Source organism: Phyllobates terribilis, unplaced genomic scaffold (assembly GCF_046119375.1).
Source record: "Phyllobates terribilis strain yellow unplaced genomic scaffold, ASM4611937v1 Scaffold_9__5_contigs__length_417890890, whole genome shotgun sequence".
Lineage (NCBI taxonomy): Eukaryota > Metazoa > Chordata > Amphibia > Anura > Dendrobatidae > Phyllobates > Phyllobates terribilis.
In genome coordinates, this window is record NW_027362769.1 from 54,141,851 (window position 1) to 54,165,645 (window position 23,795).

Below are 23,795 nucleotides of genomic sequence, written 5' to 3' on the forward strand. Positions count from 1 at the left end.
TGACCTCTCTCCCCTCCCCCCTTCCCCTGCAGGGTGAGGTGCACGGCTGACCTCTCTCCCCTCCCCCCTTCCCCTGCAGGGTGAGGTGCACGGCTGACCTCTCTCCCTCCCCCCTTCCCCTGCAGGGTGAGGTGCACGGCTGACCTCCCCCCCCCCCCCCCCCTTCCCCTGCAGGGTGAGGTGCACGGCTGACCTCCCCCCCCCCCACCCCCTCCCCTGCAGGGTGAGGTGCACGGCTGACCTCCCCCCCCCCCCCCCTTCCCCTGCAGGGTGAGGTGCACGGCTGACCTCCCCCCCCCCCCCCCCTTCCCCTGCAGGGTGAGGTGCACGGCTGACCTCTCCTCCCCCCTTCCCCTGCAGGGTGAGGTGCACGGCTGACCTCTCTCTCCCCCCTTCCCCTGCAGGGTGAGGTGCACGGCTGACCTCTCTCTCCCCCCTTCCCCTGCAGGGTGAGGTGCACGGCTGACCTCTCTCTCCCCCCTTTCCCCTGCAGGGTGAGGTGCACGGCTGACCTCCTCTCCCCCCTTCCCCTGCAGGGTGAGGTGCAACGGCTGACCTCTCTCTCCCCCCTTCCCTGCAGGGTGAGGTGCACGGCTGACCTCTCTCTCCCCCTTCCCCTGCAGGGTGAGGTGCACGGCTGACCTCTCTCCCCCCTTCCCCTGCAGGGTGAGGTGCACGGCTGACCTCTCTCTCCCCCCTTCCCCTGCAGGGTGAGGTGCACGGCTGACCTCTCTCTCCCCCCTTCCCCTGCAGGGTGAGGTGCACGGCTGACCTCTCTCTCCCCCCTTCCCCTGCAGGGTGAGGGTGCACGGCTGACCTCTCTCTCCCCCCTTCCCCTGCAGGGTGAGGTGCACGGCTGACCTCTCTCTCCCCCCTTCCCCTGCAGGGTGAGGTGCAACGGCTGACCTCTCTCTTCCCCCTTCCCCTGCAGGGTGAGGTGCACGGCTGACACCCCCTTCCCCCCCCCCTTCCCCTTCCCCCCCCCCCTTCCCCTTCCCCTTCCCCCCCCCTTCCCCTCCCCCCCCTTCCCCTTCCCTTCCCCTGCAGGGTGAGGTGCACGGCTGACCTCCCCCCCCCCCCCCCCCCCTTCCCCTGCAGGGTGAGGTGCACGGCTGACCTCTCCCTCCCCCCTTCCCCTGCAGGGTGAGGTGCACGGCTGACCTCTCCCCCCCCCCCCCCCCCTTCCCCTGCAGGGTGAGGTGCACGGCTGACCCCCCCCCCCCCCCCTCCCCTGCAGGGTGAGGTGCACGGCTGACCCCCCCCCCTTCCCCTGCAGGGTGAGGTGCACGGCTGACCTCTCCCCCCCCCCCCTCCCCCTGCAGGGTGAGGTGCACGGCTGACCCCCCCCCCCCCCTTCCCCTGCAGGGGTGAGGTGCACGGCTGACCTCTCCCCCCCCCCCCCCCCCCCTTCCCCCTGCAGGGTGAGGTGCACGGCTGACCTCCCCCCCCCCTTCCCCTGCAGGGTGAGGTGCACGGCTGACCCCCCCCCCCCCCCTTCCCCTGCAGGGTGAGGTGTACGGCTGACCTCTCTCTCTCCCCCCCCCTTCCCCTGCAGGGTGAGGTGCACGGCTGACCCCCCCCCCCCCCTTCCCCTGCAGGGTGAGGTGCACGGCTGACCCCCCCCCCCCCCCTTCCCCTGCAGGGTGAGGTGTACGGCTGACCTCCCCCCTCCCCCCTGCTCTGCTGCGGGTTACTTCCCAAATAAACATATTTTCTTGTCCACATGCACAGATGCAGCGTGTGTTCTGCTGTCAGTGTGATCAGGCCCTAACCCTGTGTGTTCTGTGTTATGGTGGCGGGCATGCCTTTCTCCCATGATGGGGGTCACATCACGGGATGGCGGTGACGCTGCGAGTCCATCACGGTCATTGGTAGTCGTCGCCCCCCCCCCCCAGATGATTAGGATATCAATAATAATTCATGGCACTTAATTCATTTACAGGTGATTTCCCATCTGATCCCTGGGGTGCATTACTGCAGGTACCCGCCATCATGTGAGCAGGGGCCCCGATGTCATGTGACCACTGCTCACATCGCTGTCTGTGGGACTGTCATAGATGCCCCCGTAATCTGTGCTGTGCCGCTCTGTTCTTACAGGGGCCCCAGTGTTATGTGACCACTGCTCACATCCCTGTCTGTGGGACTGTCAGAGATGCCCCTGTAATCTGTTCTCGCGCTTCACCACTCTGTTCTTACAGGGACCCCGGTGTTATCGCTGTCTGTCTGACATTTCCCCCTGTAATCGGTGCTGTACCGCTCTGTTGAGGGACCTCTGTGCTCGGATTGGTGTCAGCGGAGGTCTCCCAGTAATCACACATCACTTGTTCTGGGGATGAGTTGTGGTTGTGCCCCTGTAGTGTGGTTTCCCATGTACATGTTGATGTAGTGAGGGTCACATAGTGTTCTGCACACACAGCAGATTTAGTAGCTAAATTGCCCCGAATCGCAGTGAAATCTGCCTGGGTTACTGGCAGGCTTTATGGGGTGACGCATGTAATGTGTAAGTGTCCGGTTTTCTAGGAATAAGTCTCTTGTGTGTAACGTGCTGTTCTCTGCTGTGATTGTCACTAGAGTCTGTTATAAGATAACATGTGTTTCTGTTATAGAATGAGTGGAGACGCTGAGCGTGGGAGCCGGACCCTTCAGGTGCAGTTTGTGGCAGATGAAGATGTCTTGGAACATATCATTGATAAAGCAGATGGTGGGCGACTCTTCTACTATATTCACACACTGAGGGCCGGTGCAGGTGACCTCTAGAATCGGACGAGTGCTCTGTCATTACTCATCCCCATGTAATCCTATGGGGCCGTGCACATGTCCGATTCTTTTTCTTTTTTGTTCAGACCAAATCTGTCCAAGGAAAAAATCTCAGCATGCCCACTTTTGATCCGCTATTCAGGTCACACTCAGCCATTCAAGTCAATGAGTCAGTGAAAAACATCTAGACTGCACCCGGATGACATCTGAGTGCAGTCCCATTTCTACGGACTGCCAGAATGGAGAAGGGGAGACATTTTTTTTTCTCCATCATCTCCTCATTAGAGTGATCATTTGTCATTTGAATAATTGCCCTGATCTTCAGAATAAACCTGTTTGTGCTAAGCATCTACTAGTGTAACAGCCAGAGCTGTATCTGTGCCATGGTAGAGGACTTTTTACTGCATTTATTAATTTAACCTGAGGACCTTCTCCAATTGCAGCTCTTTCATTTATGTTGGAATAGTATTTCTTTTTCATCTGTGACTCTCCTTTCCAAAGTTATGCCACACAATAATAAAGAGTGCCTATTCTAAACGTTTCTCCTTCAACCAGCTTGGCTTACACCACTGAAGTTCTCGGTGGGTGTTTGCGTTTTCTCTTCTGTGATGCTGGCCAATCAAATCACGGCTGCGTCATAGAGGGGAATCGGCAAATGTCTACTGAGGAGGTCACAGCTGCAGTCTGCTTCAGTGTGTTCTCACGCATAGTCGTTGAGTCCCTTCCTGCTATTGGAGCAGAGCAGCAGCGCTACAGGCACTGCACTGTGTTGCTGAACTCTTGTACTCCTCTTTCTGGCGCTGCTACTCTCCAATAGCAAGAGGAGACACAGCATCTGTGCAGTTTATCTTTTTCCCGTGAGACAAATCTCATTTCAGGAGGGCACACTGAGTCTGGCTGCCCCTGTGACCTCTGTGGGCGTCTGTTGTTCTCCTCTATGATGCGGCTGTGTTTTGATTGGCCGGAGTTATAGAGGAGAAAAGGCATACAATCATAGAGAACTTCTGTAGCATTCACCCAATTGGCTGAAAGGAAAATTTGCACATGAGTCATAGGAGACTTGCAATTTTTACTGTATACAGCAATACTGTAGTGTATAGTACAGGGGATCAGATGATCATAGGTTCAAGTTTCCCAAGGGGAGTAACAAATAAAGTAAAAAAAAAAAAAAAAGTTTTAAATACTTTGAATCGCCCCCATTTTTTCCCAGTTAACAATATAGAAATATAAAATAAATATATATATTTGGTATCCAATTGATCAAAATATAAAATTAATTAAGCCGATTAGTAAACGCTGTAACGAGAAAAACAATCAAAACTCCACAATTGTGGTTATTCAGTTGTCACTATGATGCTAAAACATGCAATAAGTAGCTATCAAAGCATAGTATGTACCCCAAGATTGTATAATTAAAAACACCGTCTCTCCACACACAAGCAGACAGTGGAATGCCGACCACTACAGGTAGTAATGGCCTGGCTGCTGTTCTCACAACAGATGACATTGTGGGGTATAAATATTCTAATGATAGAGAAAGTATAACGACCTATGTAGATGTCTAAAACAGCCTCTCGCTGATTATCCCACGTTGGTCACTCATCAGCGACACACGGGGTGAGATGATTCTTGGGTAAAATTTGGAAAAGCCATGAATTCTGTTAAATAACTACATTACCGTCTGTTAAGTTGAGGCCATCATTTCAGGGGTCAAACTTCGAAACAGCACGACTGCGCAGCGCATCAGTCACGTGAAGAGCTTGACGATGAGTTTTGAACAACATCCTGCAGATGATGAAACTTTGGAGTTTTGGAAGGAAAAGGATTATGTGGATGTTTTAGGAACAGATGCGATTGGTAAGTTCGACCAATGCTGATGTTGTGGTATTTCTCGGTTTCGCTGTGGGATTCTGACACATGACATGTTATTCCGCTTGCAGATGTCTTGCAGGAGGGTCCTGGGACAGGAGGAGGAGATGTGTATTCTTTCCAGACAGTAAAGCGCTGCAACAAAATGGCACAGCTCGGTAACTGTCTATATGTAACCTATTTACAATGAAGTTTTCTCAAGTTTCCCAACAGTTTGCTGGTGGCTCTGTACTTGGAGGGTGTAGGCTGTTGTCAAATGCCTAGTCGTCTTCCCACCCCACTTAATTTTGTCCTTTGTTTCTGTGACTGATATTTATTTGAGTGTTAATTGGACACTTTTGTATATTGGAGGAAATCTCCAGGTAAAGATGGGCAATGTAAAAGGGGCTATACGGTCCTAATGCGAGGTGCGTCAATGGCCGCCTGCACAATATCTGCTGGTTACATGGGTTGTATGGAGAATTTAATTTCTTTGGGGCTTCTCTTTATGTAGCTGAAGCAATATGAAGTCATTTATCTGTTGATAGAATTGCTGATAACACATAAACTCAATACAGAAGTGCATATTATAACCTGCGACAAGTTTCTTTTTTTTTTTTGCAGCTTCAGAAATGGCCCGCACACCTGGTAAGACTGTGACGTTCTCCACAAGTGATAGTCCTGAAGAAGCAATCAGTCCCCCTGCGAGCTTCAAAAGTATGTTACTCCTTATAAGATTACTGTATGAGGACCTACCAGCAGATTTCATGAATAAGTAACATTCTTTTCTTGATTTCACAGAAAAATCCACTAATAAAACTCCCTCTAAGGTAAGAATGTAATTCCATATCCAAAATCTAAAACACAAGCAGTCCTTAGGATGTAGTTCTAAATTATAAAGTGATGTTTCCCTTACACTGCAATTTTCTTTGAATATGAAACAAAAAATGTCACTTTACTGCACCCCCTGAAGAAGCTTGATGCGAAACATGCGTTTCTTATAATTGAGGTTTTATTGATGCCTATGTATTTCAGTATATGTGACACTCCCCTCCCTTATTTGCCAACACTATCTTAAATCTTTGTTTTTTTTGTTTGATTCTGGAGATATTGTATGTAATCAGTCACTAGTCTAGACTCCATCTGTATATTGTCTATGCTGACAGGTGATATGATACGTATTCATATATTTTTAGGGCAGGTGTAAGTATTTATGATATTCAAAAACGATGCTTTTGAGTAAAATGTTGACAGTATATATTCTATTGAAAGATGAAAATAAGTATTTGATACACTGCCGGGTGCAAGTTTTCCCACCTACAAAGAATGGAGAGGTCTGTAATTTTTATCGTAGGTACACTTCACCTGTGAGAGACAGAATCTAAAAATAAAAAGCAAAAAATCACGTTGTATGATTTTTTTACATAATTAAATTTCTTTTTATTGCATGAAATAAGTATTTGATCACCTACCAACCAGCAAGAATTCTGGCTCTCAGACTTGTTAGTTTTTCTTTAATAAGCCCTCCTACTCTGCACTCATTACCTGTATTAATTGCACCTGTTTGAACTTGTTACCTGTATAAAAGACACCTGTCCACACAATCAATCACACTCCAACCTCTCCACCATGGCCAAGACCAAAGAGGTGTCTAAGGACACCAGGGACAAAATTGTAGACCTGTACAATGCTGGCATGGGCTACAGGACAAAGGTTTCTGTACCAAATATTAAGTTCTATTTTTCTATTGTATCAAATACTTATTTTGTGCAATAAAATGCAAATGGATTATGTAAAAATCATACAATGTGATTTTCTTTAAGATTCTCTCTCACCGTTGAAGTGTACTTACGATATAAATTACAGACCTCTCCATTCTTTGTAGGTGGGGAAACTTGCAAAATCGGCAGTGTATCAAATACTTATTTTCCTCACTGTGTGTACAGCTTGCAACGAATTCTGTCTGTGCCCTGCTTGTACCCGTGTGCTGCCCTGGCACTATGCTTCATAGTAACTGTGTTTCTGTATATACTGGCTGCCTATATAATGTGCAGTAAGATGAGTCAGGGCAATAACATGTAAAGGCGCCCTGGTGTAGGGTGATGGAGGCTTACTTATTACTCTATCCTTAAGGGTATGTTCATACCGTCTTCTTTAAGTCGGTTTCGGCATGTAGTTCAGCACTGTAAACCGCTACAGACTTTCCATTGCTTTCAACAGAAAATCTACGTTGTCGTTCATACAGCCATAGATTTGTAAGCTGCCACGAGTAGCAAACCGCAGACTAACCTTATTACATAGTGTAATTCTGTGTGTAAGCAACTGCAAATCCACTGCGAAATCTGACGGTCCGCGAGGGATTGCCTCGCAAGATAGAAATAAAAATACACATCTAATTTTTTTCCACAGATGATACATGTCTCATGTGCCTTGTTCTCCTGATCTGACAACATTACAAATTTCTAGCATTTAATTATAGGCTTAAAGAGTAGCTGTAGCACGACTTGCTTGGTGTTATCACAGTGTGACACTCATTGTGTTATGATGGTATTTTGTTTAGGGGAAGAAACCTGAATTTATTTCCACCACCCCCTATAGACTGAGGAAGAGGCTATCAGGTATTTTATATATGTTAGTTGTTTGTTTTTTTCTTTCCTTCAAATTTTTATTTTTGTTCTTTCTTTGTACACATGTCAGAATTAAGTAAAGGTTTTTCTTTATCACTTCATTGGGGGACAGAGGACCATGGGTGTATGCTGTTGACACTAGGCAAAAAAAAGAAAATGGCTCCTCCTCCGCAGTATACACCCGCCTACAGGCATTAAGCTCATCAGTCTTAGGATCCAGGTCTACCTCCTACAGACACTAAGCTAACAGATCCAACCTTGTGGTGTTTTATTAATCTTTCTACATTCTTTTTCAGATACAGCTCTTCACGGTTAACAGGGAACACTGCGTCCCCTGTTACCCCCTTTACACAAGCGACCGAGAGAGCAGTGTGCATTCTCCACATCGCCCACTCTCGGACCCGCTGGGCAGGACTTATCCCCTGTCACCTCCTGGTGTTTCAGGGTGATTTCGGTGGCCAGTCCTTGCCTGTTCCCCACCCCAGCCCCCTCCTCGGAGCGGCCTGGGAGGGAGACGGTGGTCCCTGTGGGTGACCTTCCCCCAGATTCTGGGGTTGACACAGTCTCCTGCACTGTCCAGGACCGGACAGTGCGGGAAGGAGGAAGAGCCAGGATCCCCCTTATCCACGGAGGACCTCCTGGGACTATCCTCAAAGGGGAGAAGAAGAGGCGTCGGGACCTTAGAAAAGATACAATCCCTCCCCCTCCTGCTGCATCAGCAGGCCCCTCAGAGCCCTGACATGGCTTCGCTTACAAGCGTATATGCCTCCTCCCCCCAAGAGGGCTGTAAATTTCTCAGCGCTCCCTGCCACACGCCTACTGCAGCCTCCTCTTCACATCAGCGGCAAGCGCTTATAATACACAGCGCTTACTTACAGCGCTACCCAAGCCACGCCTCTCTCCTCTTTCCTCAAGTCCCCGGCAGCCCCCCTCCTTCTTCTTGCCCACTATGTGCGGCAAAACTGCCTGCGTTTTTTCTTTCCTCCCTCGTGGGGGCGTTCCTCTTACACCCCCCCCCCCCCCTCCAACAATCGGCCTAGTAAGCGTGAGGATCATAGTGATGCATTTGTCACGCCGACCAGCCCTTCCTTCTACCCATCAGTGGCGGGTCCTTTAGCCCGCCCCCTCCTTCCTTCTGCATATCAGAGCCTTAGCGCCCCTTGTCACTCAGGGCAGTGCGCTCTGCTTCTGCTCCGCCCTTCTACGCCGTCATGCCCCTGCAATGGCGGCATCCCTCTCCCTAGCATCGCTGTTTCTGATAACAGCTCACCACGACCTCAGCTCCAGATCTTGGACGGGGGACACAGGACAGGGGTCTCAGGCTACGGCTACATCCAGGACCAGGTAGGCTCTGCCCCACACACACACACACCTTTCCTACCCTCAGGCTCCCACCTCCACAATATCCCTGTCAGGCACATATGCCCAGACCCAGGGAGCTCTCTGCCCGTCCCTCCCACACAGTCACATACCACGCCTGTGCACTTTGCAGAACTAAGTGGCCTGCAGGTCGGACAACTGCTTTCTGCTCGTCCTGCAAACCTCCCACCATTCTGGCACCCCACGAATCCCCCCCCCCCCCCCCCCCCCGCCCAGGAGGAAGGAACTCCCTCTCCTCCAGAGTGGGCTGTTGCTATGTCCCAATCTGTCTCTGACCTCACCAAAGCATCCCAATCTCTGGTTCAGGTCCTAGAACACTTGCCTATGTTATCCACGGCCACCAGTGCTCCAAACGATCCCACGGACGATTCGCAGGCACCCCAGCCCCCTCCTCATAAGGGCAGACTGAGAGTACTTTCTCAGAAACTAACTCACTCAAACTCCTCATCCAGCTCTCCTGTACCATCGACATCCTCCAAGATGCTCCCTGCATCCCACACCTCCTCCCCAGAGGTCTCCCTGGGATCTGACTCTGCGTCTGATTCTGATTCTGGGTCCGACATGGACCAATATTCCAAAATCCAGGACATGGTTGACAGCCTTGTTTCAGCCGTCAACCAGACTCTGCACGTTAAGGAGGACGAGGGCCCTTCTCAGGACGACTCCGTCTCTTTCAAGAAACTTTAAACGCCTAGCACGCACCTTTTCTAACCATGTAGAATTTGACAGTGTCTTTCAAAAACAGTGGGAGCATCCAGAAAAGCGTTTCTCAGGAAAGAAACAGCTAGACATGCTATATCAGTTTAACCATGACCTTGTCGCCAAATGGTCGGAGTCCCCAACTGTGGATCCTCCTGTCTCTCGTCTCTCGGCCAAGACAGTTCTGTCTCTCCCTGACTGCTCCTCCCTCAAGGACACTACAGATAGACAGGTGGAGGCTTTGGCTAAGTCAGCCTTCGAGGGCTTCCTTTGCATCAATTTGGGTATCAAAATCAGTGTCCGCATGGGCAAAGGAGCTTAGGCAGGGCATCTTAACAGCGGCTTCCCCAGACGATCTGGCTGATCTAGCTGATCAGATTGCCCATGCAGGGAAATATCTGCTCACGGCATCCCTCGACGCCGCTGCCTGCTCAGCCCGTGTCTCTAGCAATATTATTACGATGCATAGAATTCTTTGGCTGAATGCTTGGAACGCCAACCCGGCATCCAAAAAATCTCTAACTAATCTCCCTTTTCAAGGCTCCAGACTGTTTAGGTCTAAGTTAGACCAAATCAATTTGGATGCCACAGGGGGCAAGAGCACTTCCCTTCCCCAGCCCAGGCCCAAACTTCCCTTTCCTAGGATACGTTCACTTCAGTTCCGGTCCTTTCGTCAGTTCACCCAACCGGGCTACTCCTCTTAACAGGACCTTACGACAACGCAGAGGGCCAGACGTAAGCCATCCTTTAGGCCCACCCCCAACTGGCACGCAAAGGGTCACTCCACCAAGCCCTCGGGATCCAGATCACGATCCAATAGATTTTTTACAGCATGACGGGTCACCCCCACCTGGGACCTCTCCCAGGGTGGGCGGCCATCTACTTCTGTTCCAAGACTCTTGGGTCTCGGCGATAGAAGACGCCTGGGTCAAGGAGATTGATCTCTGGCTACAAAATTGAATTCAACACCATGCCAGGAACACTATTTCTCAGATCCCGCCCCCCACAACCACCATCTCTGCTTCCAGGCTTCCTTCAGGCCATTGCCTCCCTTCGGCACTCCGGAGTCATAGTACCTGTCCCCTTTCAGGAAAGGTTTTCCAGTTTTTACTCCAATCTTTTCGTTATTCCAAAAAAGGACGGCTCACTGCGTCCGATCCTGGACCTTAAACAGCTAAACCGACTAGTACGCATGCGTCACTTCAGAATGGAGTCCCTCAGGTCTGTAATCGCCTCGATGGAAGCCGAGGAATATCTATGTTCAGTGGACATTCAGGACGCGTATCTCCACATCCCTATGTGTGCATCACATCAGAAGTTCCTTAGTTTTGCCTTCCAGAACGCACATTACCAGTTCACTTCCCTCCCCTTCGGGCTTGCCTCCGCCCAAGGGTTTTCACGAAGGTAATGGCGACGGTCATGGCCATTCTAAGAGCCAGAGGGATTGTAATTATCCCCTACCTCGATGACCTGTTGATCAAAGGCCCCCCACGTTCAAGGACTGTCTCCTCAGACTCCAGATCACCTTAGACATGCTCTCTTAGGCTGGCTGATCAACACAGACAAATCCTCCTTGGTCCCTTCTGAACGTGTGACCTTTCTGGGAATGCAGTTCGACACAACCCTTGCCTGGGTCCTTCTTCCAAGAGAAAAGATAAACTCTCTCCGCCTGGGGATCCACCTTCTCTCCAACCCAAGTCCACCCTCTCTTCGGCTATGCATGCGTGTCCTGGGGAAGATGGTGACTGCTATGGAAGCAGTACTGTTTGCCCAATTCCATACCCGGCCTCTTCAACTAGCCCTTCTGTCAGCATGGGACAAGAACCCATCGTCTCTGGATCTACGTATCACGTTACCTCTTCAAGTGAGAAGGTCATTGACATGGTGGACTTTCCTCTCTTCCTTCAGACCCGGGAGATCGTTCCTACCGTTTCACTGGCAGGTGGTCACGACCGATGCCAGCCTCATCGGTTGGGGGTAGTCTTTCTTCACCATACGGTACAGGGCCGGTGGACTACCCACGAGGTCTCCCTACCGATCAATATCTTGGAGATAAGGGCAATTTACCTGGCGTTACGTCACTGGCAGGATCTTCTAGCAGGGTTCCCAGTCCGCGTACAATCGGACAATGCTATGGCCGTGGCGTACTTAAACCATCAAGGAGGAACGCGCAGCAAGTCCGTCTTGAAAGAAGTGGCAAGAGTTCTTGTTTGGGCCGAAAAGACAGTTCCGGAAATTTTAGCAGTCCACATTCCGGGGGTCGACAATTGGGCGGCCGACTTCCTCAGTAGTCAGGGCCTTGCCTCAGGAGAATAGTCTCTCCATCCCGATGTGTTTCCGCAGATTTGCTTATGGTGGGGCACGTCGAACGTCGACCTCATGGCGTCTTGGTTAAACCACAGTGCCATCCTTTTGTAGCCCGGTCCCGCAATCCACTAGCGATCGCTCAAGACGCGTTAGTAATACCATGGTCTCAGTTCCAGCTGCCCTATCTCTTTCCCCCTCTACCATTGATCCCTCGAGTCATCAAGAAGATCAAGACAGAGGGAGTACCGGTAATCCTAATAGCACGAGACTGGCCCAGACGGGTCTGGTACGCGGAGCTAGTAAACCTGTTCGTCGACTCACCCTGGAGACTACCAGACCGTCCAGATCTCCTCTCTCGGGGTCCTATCCTTCATCAGAGTTCTCGTTCTCTGAATTTAATGGCATGGTCGTTGAGACCTTCAGTGTTAAGGAAGGCGGGTTTTACTGACAATGTCATTCAGACCTTAATTAGCACCAGAAAACCCGCAACCTCGCACATATATCACAGAACCTGGAGAGCCTTCTTTCGTCACTGTGAGGGAGATCAACTAGCTCCCATGTCTGTTTCGTTACCGGTCATCCTGGCCTTTCTTCAGTCTGGCCTAGAGGCGGGTCTCTCCTTGAGCACCCTCAAAGGTCAAGTGTCTTCCTTGTCCATCCTCTTCCAACGTAACTTGGCTGCCTGGCTTCGGGTCAAGACTTTTCTACAAGGGGTGGCGCACCTGGCGCCGTCTTATCGCCCCCCCAGTGGATCCATGGGACCTTAATATGGTCCTAACCGTCCTCCCACAGCCTCTGTTCAAACTCATTCAGGACATCTCAGCCTCTCTTCTCTCCTGGAAGGTGGCTTTTCTGGCGGCTGTTACCTCTATTAGGAGGGTTGTGGAGCTCGCAGCCCTCTCATGTTGGTCGCCCTTTCTGGTCTTTCATCAAAAGAAAGTAGTACTCAGGCCGGGCTCTTCCTTTTTGCCGAAGGTAGTTTCCGCCTTCCACATCAATGAGGACATTGTTTTGCCTTCTTTCTGCCCTGCTCCGCGGCATTCATTGGAAAAATCTCTGCATAAACTGGATGTGGTCAGAGCTCTACGCGTGTACCTTTCTAGAACTTCCTCCTTTCGGCGTTCGGACACCCTCTTTATCATTCCTGAGGGGTGTCGCAAGGGTCTTCCTGCTTCGAAGTCAACCATCGCCCTTTGGATACGCTAAACCACATTGGCCCCAATCTCCTCCCTCTCATGTCCCAACTCTGCATTGAAGCATTATAACGAAATAATGCTATGCGCCTTGGATGAAGCCGCACCTCCTACACAAAGAACAATTCGGCATAGACGGCGACAACCCTGGCACACACGTCAAACACGTTTTCTCCAGCGGTGTTCCAGGTGCGCTGAAAGGCTGTGGAGAAAATTAATCTGCCTGAAGATTTCCTCCATTATAAATTTATGCTGAAAACATATAACTCTGCGCTTCCTCTCCAAACAAACCTACTTTAACAACCTCATAATCTGACTTTCCAATAATCCTAAATGACTTTGACACGTTTCATTCTCTCCTCAATCAAACAGCACAGTCCACAATCACTGACCTCAGCGCAGATGATCTGGCCAATTATTTCAAAGAAAAAATTGACCATATCCGACAGGAAATTTTCTCCCAATCCCCAAACGTTATGCATGCTCTCCCCCGCCACGTTGTATCTTGCTCACTTTCTGATTTCGAACCAGTCACGGAAGATGAAGTGATCAGGCTCCTTGCATCTTCTCGCCCTACCACCTGCACCAGTGACCCTATTCCCTCACATCTCCTTCAGTCCCTTGCTCCAGCTGTCACCACTCACCTAACTAAAATTTTCAACCTTTCCCTCTCATCTGGTATCTTTCCCTCTTCTTTTAAACACGCCAGCATACATCCATTACTTAAAAAACCATTCCTTGACAAGAACTGCACGGCCAACTACAGACCTGTTTCTAATCTTCCCTTTATCTCTAAACTCCTGGAATGCCTGGTCCATTCCTGTCTAATCTGCTATCTCTCATACAACTCTCTTCTTGACCCTTTATATTCTACTGAAACTGCCCTCACTAAAGTCTCTAATGATCTACTAACAGCTAAATCTAATGGTCACTATTCCCTGCTGATTCTCCTAGATCTCTCTGCAGCATTCGACACTGGATCACCAGCTCCTCCTCACTCTGCTCCGCACTATTGGCCTCAAGGACACTGTTCTCTCCTGGTTCTCCTCCTATCTCTGACCGCTCCTTCTCTGTGTCTTTCGCCGGCTCCTCCTCCTCCTCTCTCCTTCCCCTTACTGTAGGGGCTCCTCCAAGGATCAGTACTAGGCCCCCGACTTTTCTCCTTATACACCGCTCCCATTGGATAAACAATCAGCAGATTCGGTTTTCAGTACCATCTCTATGCTGATGACACCCAATTATACACCTCTGCTCCAGACATCACCCCTGCATTACTACAAAAGACCAGTGATTGTCTTTCTGCTGCGTCTAACATTATGTCCTCCCTCTACCTAAAACTGAATCTGTCAAAAACTGAACTACTCGTATTTCCTCCCTCCACTAACCTACCTATGCCCGATATTGCCATTTCTGTTTGTGGCTCAACCATTACTCCCCTGCAACAAGCCCGCTGTCTTGTGGTAATTTTTGACTCAGATCTTTCCTTCACTCCTCACATCAAATCACTCGCTCGTTCATGTCATCTACATCTCAAGAATCAGGACTTTTCTCACCTTTGACTCGGCAAAAACTCTTACTGTCGCTCTTATTCATTCTCGTCTGGACTACTGCAACTCTCTACTTATCGGGCTCCCTCTTACTAAACTCTCCCCTCTCCAATCCGTCCTTAATGCAGCAGCCAGGATCATATTCGTTGCCAACCGCTACACCGATGCCTCTTCCCTGTGCCAGTCATTGCACTGGTTGCCCATCCAATATAGAGTTCAATTTAAACTTATCACGCTTACCCACAAAGCGCTCCATGCTTCAGTACCCTCCTACATCTCCTCCCTTGTCTCAGTCTACCACCCTACACGTGCCCTCTGTTCTGCCAGTGACTTAAAACTAAAATCCTCCATAATCTGAACTTCCCACTCCCGTCTCCAAGATTTCTCGCGTGCTGCGCCAATTCTTTGGAATGCACTACCCAGGACAGTTCGATTAATTCCCAATACCCACAGTTTCAAGTGGACCCTAAAAACCCATTTCTTTAAACTGGCATATCGCCTCCACACACTATCTGTCCATCCCAGTTGTCCGTCCCAGTTTTCCCCCATATTAAAATCTTCTTCAATTTCAGGTTCATACCAACCATGCACGTAATAGCCTCGGTCAGGACTGCACACATACTGGCAGAGGACCAGTCCATGTATTATTTATCCTATTCAGTATATCAAGGCTGCATTATACAATATATGTACATTCTACCTTTTGTGTCTCCCCCATTTCCTCATAGACTGTAAGCTTGCGAGCCGGGCCCTCACTCCTTTCGATATGAGATATGTTTATTCTGTATTGTTTGTATAAGTCCCCCCTAAAATTTGTAAAGTGCTGCGGAATATGTTGGCGCTATAAAAATAAAAATTATTATCACTCCACCCGGGCGGTGGGGGCCTCTTGGGCGGTTCGCCATCAGGCTTCGGCTTCACAAATCTGTAAGTCCGCAACCTGGTCTTCTCTACATACCTTTTCAAGGTTTTACAAGGTCCACACTTACTCCTCGGCTTATGCCAGTCTTGGACAGAAGGTTCTGCAGGCTGCAGTTGCCCGCAGTCCTACTTAGTTTGTGGCTATCTTGGTTCTCCCACCCTAGGAATTGCTTTAGGACGTTCCATGGTCCTGTGTTCCCCAATGAAGCGATAAAGAAAGAGGGATGTTTGGTACTCACCGTAAAATCTTTTTCTTGGAGCCTTCATTGGGGGACACAGCACCCTCCCTGAGTTTGGGCATATGTTCCTCCAGTTGGCCCCGTTGGACAGCCAGTTTGTTTTCCTCTGAGGTGCCCCATTGGGCATAGTAGATTTGTTTACGTTATGGTTTCTCCTACTGCTTTACTCACTAACTGGTGAGCTTGGCGCCTGTAGGCGGGTGTATAGTACAGAGGAGGAGCTATTTTCTTTTTTTGACAAGTGTCAACCTCCTAGCGACAACAGCATACACCCATGGTCCTGTGTCCCCCAATGAAGGCTCCAAGAAAGATTTTACGGTGAGTACCAAAAATCCCTCTATTTCAATCTTCATAGATGGATATTACTGGACAGTTCCTCTTAAAGCAGTAAATTGCAACATTTTTTTTTTTTTTTTATTAAAATTAGCAGCTGTTTTTTGAAATATTCAATTTTTTTTTTTTTTTTTTTTTACAGCTCTTTCCCTAGGAGACCGACCACCACTGCTGCTGTCTAGCTTGTAAGCACTGTGCTGAAGCTGGCCGAGACTAGGAGGTAATGGCGCAATCCTGGCCAGCTTCCAAAAAGTGCTTACAAGTGCAAGAGAAAAGTGCTTGTAAGCACTGCGCATGATCTGCTGTCTAGCAGCAGTGGTCGGTCTCAAAGGCAACGAGCTGTAAACAGAAGTGTTAAAGGAATTGTCCAATAATAAGCAGTAAATTGCAAAATTGCTTGTATTTACAAACGCTATCTGACAATATTCAGCTATGATAATGGAAATAGCCAGCTAAATTGATTATAAGCCTTCACAGTTTTTTCTAACATGAAGATCACTTGCTGAAAGCCACTTCTACTTTTTGGTTACTTCTGTCCAAAATATGGGTGAATATAAAAACCACCATTTTTTCTATAAATGTTAACAGCAGAGAATTTGATGTTACTCTCGCTGAACTACACCAAAGTGATGATCTGCCTAAGTCCACGGCCCCACTATCAGTATTTGGTCAGTATTTTTTATCAGGAGTCGGAGCCAAAACCAGGTGAGGAACAATCAGAGGAAAAGTATAATAGAAACAAGTCACCAATTCTGCATTTATCACCCACTCCTGGTTTTCTCTACCACTCAGGAGGAAAAATACTGACCAAATACTGATAGTGGGGCCGTGGCCTAAGCTTGTAACTCTCTGATGGGTAGTGTGCGCTCTTCAGGTGCAGGAGGTGTCGGGGCTCAGTGATGTAATGGGCTGCTCATCTGATGTCTCGCTATTATATATCTTCTTTGTGCACCAGCAGAAAACTTTGCAATAAATGTAATTCATTATAAAACTACAAGTATATGCGCTTTGAAAAGTCAGTTATGGGAATGTATGTGGTAAAAGATTGTGGTGTTCTGTCTCCAGCACCGGATCTACAATCTGATAGTGAGAGCGACTACTCAGCCTCCAACTCTGATGAGGATATGGATGAGATACCCGCTACAGCTAAAACCCCAAGTAAATCATCCCAGATGCCAAGTGAAGCATCCCAGACCCCTGGGAAAACACCATCCAAAAGAGGAAAGAAGAAGGTAAGAGCCTTCCACCCCTCCACCTTAGGTGGTAAATGGTTTTAGGGGCTACTGTTCCTGTAGTTTAAGGTGCAAAAAAATGTTTTTCAAAATAGATTGCAGTGACGTGAATTTCTTTTTGTCATTTGCAGAGCAACTTGGTAGAAGAGTACTTTGAAGCCCACAGCAGTTCTAAGGTCCTGACGTCAGACAGAACGTTACAGAAGTTACAAACGCCAAAGTTAGACCAGGTAAAAGTCAGGCGTTCATGGGGGGTCTGAGACAACAATGCTTGAGATATTTGTCCTGAATCCAGTGACTGCTGGAAAATTCGTCGGTGATTCTATAGCTGGTGGTGGAAGGTTTAGTGAATAAAGGGCTGATCACAGGTAGGATAGGCAGAAGATGTATATGCTGTGTCTTGGCCTACAGAAAGAAATCTTGTGTGCCTCAGATCAGCGATCGCCTTCTCCTTACTGTCCTGGGTCTTGCTGTAATACAAGATACTGGCCGCCTCTGCTCTGTCCCTGGTGATCTGTCCTTATTGCAACTTAGTGCCATGCATGGCGACTACAAAATGTACAAAGCTGTGCTTGGTAAGCAATAAGAGGAGGCAGAGTGCCTGTCGGAGCACCGCAGCCTCTGCAGTCAGCTCTGGGTGCTGTTAGACGGACCCCCAATGATCTGATATTGATGGCCGTTAGTATCAAAGAGTACACTACGACTGGCTGAAAAAGAACGGATGCATAGCTCGGCAACAAATTCTCGTTTCCACAGTTTGAACTTGTCGTAAAGTGCTTTCCAGTGTTTTGTGATTTTTGCAGTCTCCCACTGTATTAAATCTATAGGAGACCTTGCAGAAGCTCCTGGACCAGTCACCCACGGCTTTTGCTGATGATCTTCGAAATCTGACAGAAAAACATGAGGCCTTCTTCTATAAGTGGATGCTGCAGCTTCAGTAAGTGTGTAATACTTGATTTTAAGAACAGCTAAAAAAACTTTGATTAGTCACTTTTTAAGGGGTAGACTCCCCATAGCTACTTGTCATTTCTGCACCAGATAGATAAGTTGCAAATAACTAAGGGTCAAAGCACTGGGACCCTCTTGTCTCCATAGGTTCCATAGATAATAAAGCAGTGGTGTGCTTGCTGGACCATGACTCCATTACTGTGGATAGGTGACAAGCTGCCACGATGGGCCCACCCTTGCACTGCCCCCTGCATGTTTCTACAACTTGTAATAGGCAGGCTCCATCTATTATATTCCTCTTGATGCTTCCATCCACATCTTTCCACGTATACAAGATACGACCTTGCAGTATGTATTCAACATGCAAAAATTATCCTGAGAAATGTGAAATACTGGTCAAGTGTTACTTGCATGCCAGGAAAGAGAGATCTGTATGGTGCTAGCAGCTTGCATCTCCTTCGGCCATTGACTGATATTGTAGAAAAATGTATATGACACATTATGTACTATATTCAGGTTGTCTTTGTATTAAAAAGTTGTAGATGACTGTGTCCATAGGAGTCTATAGATAGGAGACATCGTAGCCCACGTATATATTCCAAAGATTGCAGATACATATAATTATTCAGTGTTTCGCTGGTTTACTTCTGTTTCAGTCTCGGATTCAATATTGTCCTTTTTGGTTTGGGCTCCAAACGCAAACTCCTAGAAAAGTTCAGGAGTGCACTGCTGCAGGACTCACTCCACATTGTCATCAATGGGTTTTTCCCAAGTATCACAATCAAATCTGTAAGTAATTTTCTCTGTATTGACCAATGAAGAACTTCAGGGCAGCGACATCTAATTTATGTAAGTTGTGATATGGAAGGGATTCGTACTGTATTAATGATTCCCCCATAGTCTGCATCATCTGCTGAAACACATAAAACTATGCTGGGGGGGGGCACTGTGTTTTGTTTTGCCAGCTATACAGTACAGACCAAAAGTTTGGACACACCTTCTCATGTAAAGATTTTTCTGTATTTTCATGACTATGAAAATTGTACATTCACACTGAAGGCATCAAAACTATGAATTAACACATGTGGAATTATATACTTAACAAAAAAGTGTGAAACAACTGAAAATATGTCTTATATTCTAGGTTCTTCAAAGTAGCCACCTTTTGCTTTGATGACTGCTTTGCACACTCTTGGCATTCTCTTGATGAGCTTCAAGAGGTAGTCACCGGAAATGGTCTTCCAACAATCTTGAAGGAGTTCCCAGAGATGCTTAGAACTTGTTGGCCCTTTTGCCTTCATTCTGCGGTCCAGCTCACCCCAAACCATCTCGATTGGGTTCAGGTCTGGTGACTGTGGAGGCCAGGTGATCTGGCGTAGCACCCTATCACTCTCCTTCTTGGTCAAATAGCCCTTACACAGCCTGGAGGTGTGTTTGGGGTCATTGTCCTGTTGAAAAATAAACGATGGTCCAACTAAACGCAAACCGGATGGAATAGCATGCCGCTGCTAGATGCTGTGGTAGCCATGCTGGTTCAGTATGCCTTCAATTTTCAATAAATTACCAACAGTGTCACCAGCAAAGCACCCCCACACCATCACACCTCCTCCTCCATGCTTCACGGTGGGAACCAGGCATGTAGAGTCCATTCGTTCACCTTTTCTGCGTCGCACAAAGACACGGTTGTTGGAACCAAAGATCTCAAATTTGGACTCATCAGACCAAAGCACAGATTTCCACTGGTCTAATGTCCATTCCTTGTGTTCTTTAGCCCAAACAAGTCTCTTCTGCTTGTTGCCTGTCCTTAGCAGTGGTTTCCTAGCAGCTATTTTACCATGAAGGCCTGCTGCACAAAGTCTCCTCTTAACAGTTGTTGTAGAGATGTGTCTGCTGCTAGAACTCTGTGTGGCATTGACCTGGTCTCTAATCTGAGCTGCTGTTAACCTGCGATTTCTGAGGTTGGTGACTCGGATAAACTTATCCTCAGAAGCAGAGGTGACTCTTGGTCTTCCTAGCGCTTGATGGTTTTTGCAACTGCACTTGGGGACACTTTCAAAGTTTTCCCACTTTTTCGGACTGACTGACCTTCATTTCTTAAAGTAATGATGGCCACTCGTTTTTCTTTACTTAGCTGCTTTTTTCTTGCCATAATACAAATTCTAACAGTCTATTCAGTAGGACTATCAACTGTGTATCCACCAGACTTCTGCACAACACAACTGATGGTCCCAACCCCATTTATAAGGCAAGAAATCCCACTTATTAAACCTGACAGGGCACACCTGTGAAGTGAAAACCATTTCCGGTGACTACCTCTTGAAGCTCATCAAGAGAATGCCAAGAGTGTGCAAAGCAGTCATCAAAGCAAAAGGTGGCTACTTTGAAGAACCTAGAATATAAGACATATTTTCAGTTGGTTCACACTTTTTTGTTAAGTATATAATTCCACATGTGTTAAGTCATAGTTTTGATGCCTTCAGTGTGAATGTACAATTTTCAAAGTCATAAAAATACAGAAAAATCTTTAAATGAGAAGCTGTGTCCAAACTTTTGGTCTGTACTGTACATTGGTGTAACCTCCTGCAGAGACGTTTACTTACAGTAGACATGGGCAAGATTCACAATGCGTTATAACAAAAATTTATGAAAATTAAATTTACGAAAATGAAAAGGGAACCTGTCATATCCGCTGGAAATTGTATTTACCTGCAGATAAACAGCAGGTAAATTGGTTTTAAACCATGCCTGGCTGGCTTTCTAGAGCAGCGGCTGAAGGTAAATGGCATTAAAATCATATTCTGATGCCTTACTGGAGCAGCGGTTACAGAAAGAAAATAACTTGTATCCCCCCTGCAGCCTCTCTCCTCCAGTCACTGGTGAGGTGCAGGGAGCTTTTACTGTCAGTGCTTACTACACAGGAAGTGCGCTGTAATGACTTGATTGACAGCTAGCTCTACAGCTTGTGTATAGCATGTGTGCAGAGCAGGCTGTCAATCAGTGTAGGGGAGTGATTACATTTGCACTCACAGTATAGTGAGTTGTGACTGTAACCACTCCCTGCACCTTCCAGATGACTGAAAGCCAGAAGCTGCAGGGAGGATATAAGTTCATTTTTCTCCCTGTAGCTCCTGCTCCAATAACTCGTCCTAACATGATTTTAACATTATTTGCCTTCAGATTAACCCTATATCTGCAGGTAAATAGCATTTCTGGACATGACAGGTTCCCTTCAAGCAGAGCCTTGGCCAAACAAAAACCTGCAAAATTGTAAACTGCGAACAATCTCCATGTTCTGTCTGATCCTATGATCGTTTTACTCCAGTACATCGGACTTTGTCATTTAGTGAGGTAGGAGAAGAGTAAGCGGACTATACACAAGTGAGCATTCATCCAATAGGCTGGCCATACTTATTAGATAGCTAACATCCCACTACACAGGAGCAGAACACAGACCAGTAGGATTTATTATGACTATTTCTAATGTTTACTTATGTTTTATTTTCTATTTCTTGGAGTAATGAGCAAAATAATTTATAAATCTGCAATTATCCGTCGTTGTTTCCTTATGATTGGCCACGTTGCCGTTTATTTAATCTGTGAATACAAGTGAACCCATCAGCTTTTACTTATAAATGTTTCTGGAAAAGTTGGTTGAATATAAGTAAAGCGGCCAATACCACCATCACAAGCATTATGTTAACGGAAATATTGCGCTTTTGCTCTATCCAGATCTTGAACTCCATCACAGAAGAGGCACTGGGTTACCCTGGAACTTTTTGCAGCCCATTGGATCAAATGAACTTTATAGCAGAGAAGTTCAAAGAAGGTAAATGAAGGGAGACAAAATTTAGGTGGTTTGAATTGGATACCTTTACAGGACAAGTGCTGTGTTGGAACATTAAAGGGAACCTTTCTGCTCCAAAAAATATATTTATTGGTAATTTGCAGTTATATAGTGTTTAAATCCTGCCTGTCTACCTTACTGGAGCTGCAGCTACAGGAGAAATTTTATGTTATATTCTCCATGCATCCTTTCGCCCCCAATCATCGCCATAATACAGTGAATGCACTACAATTACTCCCCAACACTTTAACAGCTCGCTTTGCAGTGTGCGCGTGTGTGAAGCAGGTTGTCTGTCAGTGTGCAGGGGAGTGATTACAGCCACGTTCCCTGTATAGTGAGTGGTTACTGTAACTGCTCCCTGCACCGCCACAATGACTGTAAGCGAGCAGCTGCAGGGAGGATATAACTTTGTGTCCTCCCTGCAAGGGACGTTGCAGCATACAGCTATAGCTTGTAATATGATTTCAGATGCTTGGAGTAACCTGCCCTTTTCCCGGATTTAAAACCATAATATAAATCCATAGTATACAGTTGGGCAATGTCTTTGGGATTATCAGACACCTGCTAGGGCTACTTTGGAGCAATAGCGGATAATAAACCACAAGCAGTGCTACACAATCTAGGGCTAAATATGCCAGCTGTTTGTACTGCATGCATTGCTGTGCGGGGCAACCAATCCACACAGGGCATTAAATTAGTTGGATGCAGAAACAAGGGTTAGGAAAAAATGTCTACTCTCCCGCTGGCTCCTGTACAGGTTGCTCTAGTTGTCTTTGATGAGACAGAAAGCAAGGAGGTCTTGTTCTTCGGTTTGTTCTGACCACTGAGGCCTGTGATTGGCTACTGCAGTCATGTGACTGCATTAGAGTGCCATCACGTGTGCAAGTCACCTGATCCCCATTGTGTGCCTATCGTTGCGATCTGATGCAGATGGAGCAACATTTCCTTAAAGCACCACTCCAGTGTTTTTTTTTTGTTGTTTTTTTTTTTCAGCGCTGCAGTGGCGCTTTAAATGTAAGCTCCCTCTCTTATACTCACCTTCCGGCGGCTGCACCTTTTCCAATGCCGTTCTGGTCACATGGTGCCATCTCATGCCCGTAATTTCTGACTGGCCAGAAATCAGACGTTACGTCTCAAGACCTCAACGCAAGTCTATGAGAGCCAGAACGAGTCTCTCATAGACTTGTATTGTAAAGTGACCTCCACACAGCTCCATGCAACACTGGAGACCGACAGGAGCGATGCTAAGAAAGGATGAAGGTGGCGACAGATGAGTATGAGGCAGGGGTAGGGAAATTACATTTTAAAGCTCCACTTCAGCGGTACAATAAAAAAAAAAATGATGGAGTGGTGCTTCTATCTATCGATCATTATACTATTCTCATTCTCATTCTGAATTTTAGACTTTGTCACAATCAGTGCAGTAAAGGAGTCATTTACTCCACTAGTAATGATGAACTTTATTTTGGAGCTTTTTGCTGCTGTCTGGCTGATCAGTGACATTTCCATAATGACTGTGAATTTTCTGCTTCCATTAAAGCTGTTTACAAGAATTGGAGCTTAATGAGCTGATTATGAGTGAGGCAGCTGCACTTCTGCTCCAGCTCTGATAGAGAGACTAGTGTGGTAGAATGCTATTACTGTAATCACTAAAGGCATGCATGTGTACAGCCCTTCTACTATGTGAGTAAAAGCCAGACTTTTATATAATTTATTTTGCAATCCTTATTTGTCAGAGTTCCTATGTTTGCTAAGAATGGCCTAAATTTGATCAGATTAAGTTGCCATAAGCCCTGCACTTTGTGTATCTCAGTGGTTCAAGGAGTGGCACGGACAAATGTCTCTGCAAGGATTTTTTAGAACATTATTGCAGACTTTGCATTTTCACAAAGCTGGCTGTCTGGGATGGCTGGACTCACC

The 23,795-nt window shown here is 47.3% G+C and overlaps 1 protein-coding gene across 2 annotated transcripts in view; it reads left to right on the top strand.

Moving 5' to 3' along the window:
* Nucleotides 1–23,795, top strand: part of ORC2 (origin recognition complex subunit 2) — a 36,405-nt gene that overhangs the window by 1,850 nt on the left and 10,760 nt on the right. Inside the window, exons 1-12 of one of the 2 annotated variants that reach the window (XM_073646504.1) lie at nucleotides 2,139–2,500; nucleotides 2,607–2,701; nucleotides 4,465–4,614; nucleotides 4,698–4,784; nucleotides 5,230–5,322; nucleotides 5,407–5,435; nucleotides 7,166–7,223; nucleotides 16,917–17,083; nucleotides 17,215–17,313; nucleotides 17,911–18,020; nucleotides 18,688–18,820; nucleotides 21,761–21,857. In XM_073646504.1, coding sequence (XP_073502605.1) covers nucleotides 2,608–2,701; nucleotides 4,465–4,614; nucleotides 4,698–4,784; nucleotides 5,230–5,322; nucleotides 5,407–5,435; nucleotides 7,166–7,223; nucleotides 16,917–17,083; nucleotides 17,215–17,313; nucleotides 17,911–18,020; nucleotides 18,688–18,820; nucleotides 21,761–21,857 — 1,117 coding nt within the window. In that variant the 5' untranslated portion in view covers nucleotides 2,139–2,500; nucleotide 2,607. Of the gene's footprint in view, nucleotides 1–2,138; nucleotides 2,501–2,606; nucleotides 2,702–4,464; nucleotides 4,615–4,697; nucleotides 4,785–5,229; nucleotides 5,323–5,406; nucleotides 5,436–7,165; nucleotides 7,224–16,916; nucleotides 17,084–17,214; nucleotides 17,314–17,910; nucleotides 18,021–18,687; nucleotides 18,821–21,760; nucleotides 21,858–23,795 lie in introns of those variants that run through there. The other variant, XM_073646503.1, reaches the window with a different exon arrangement.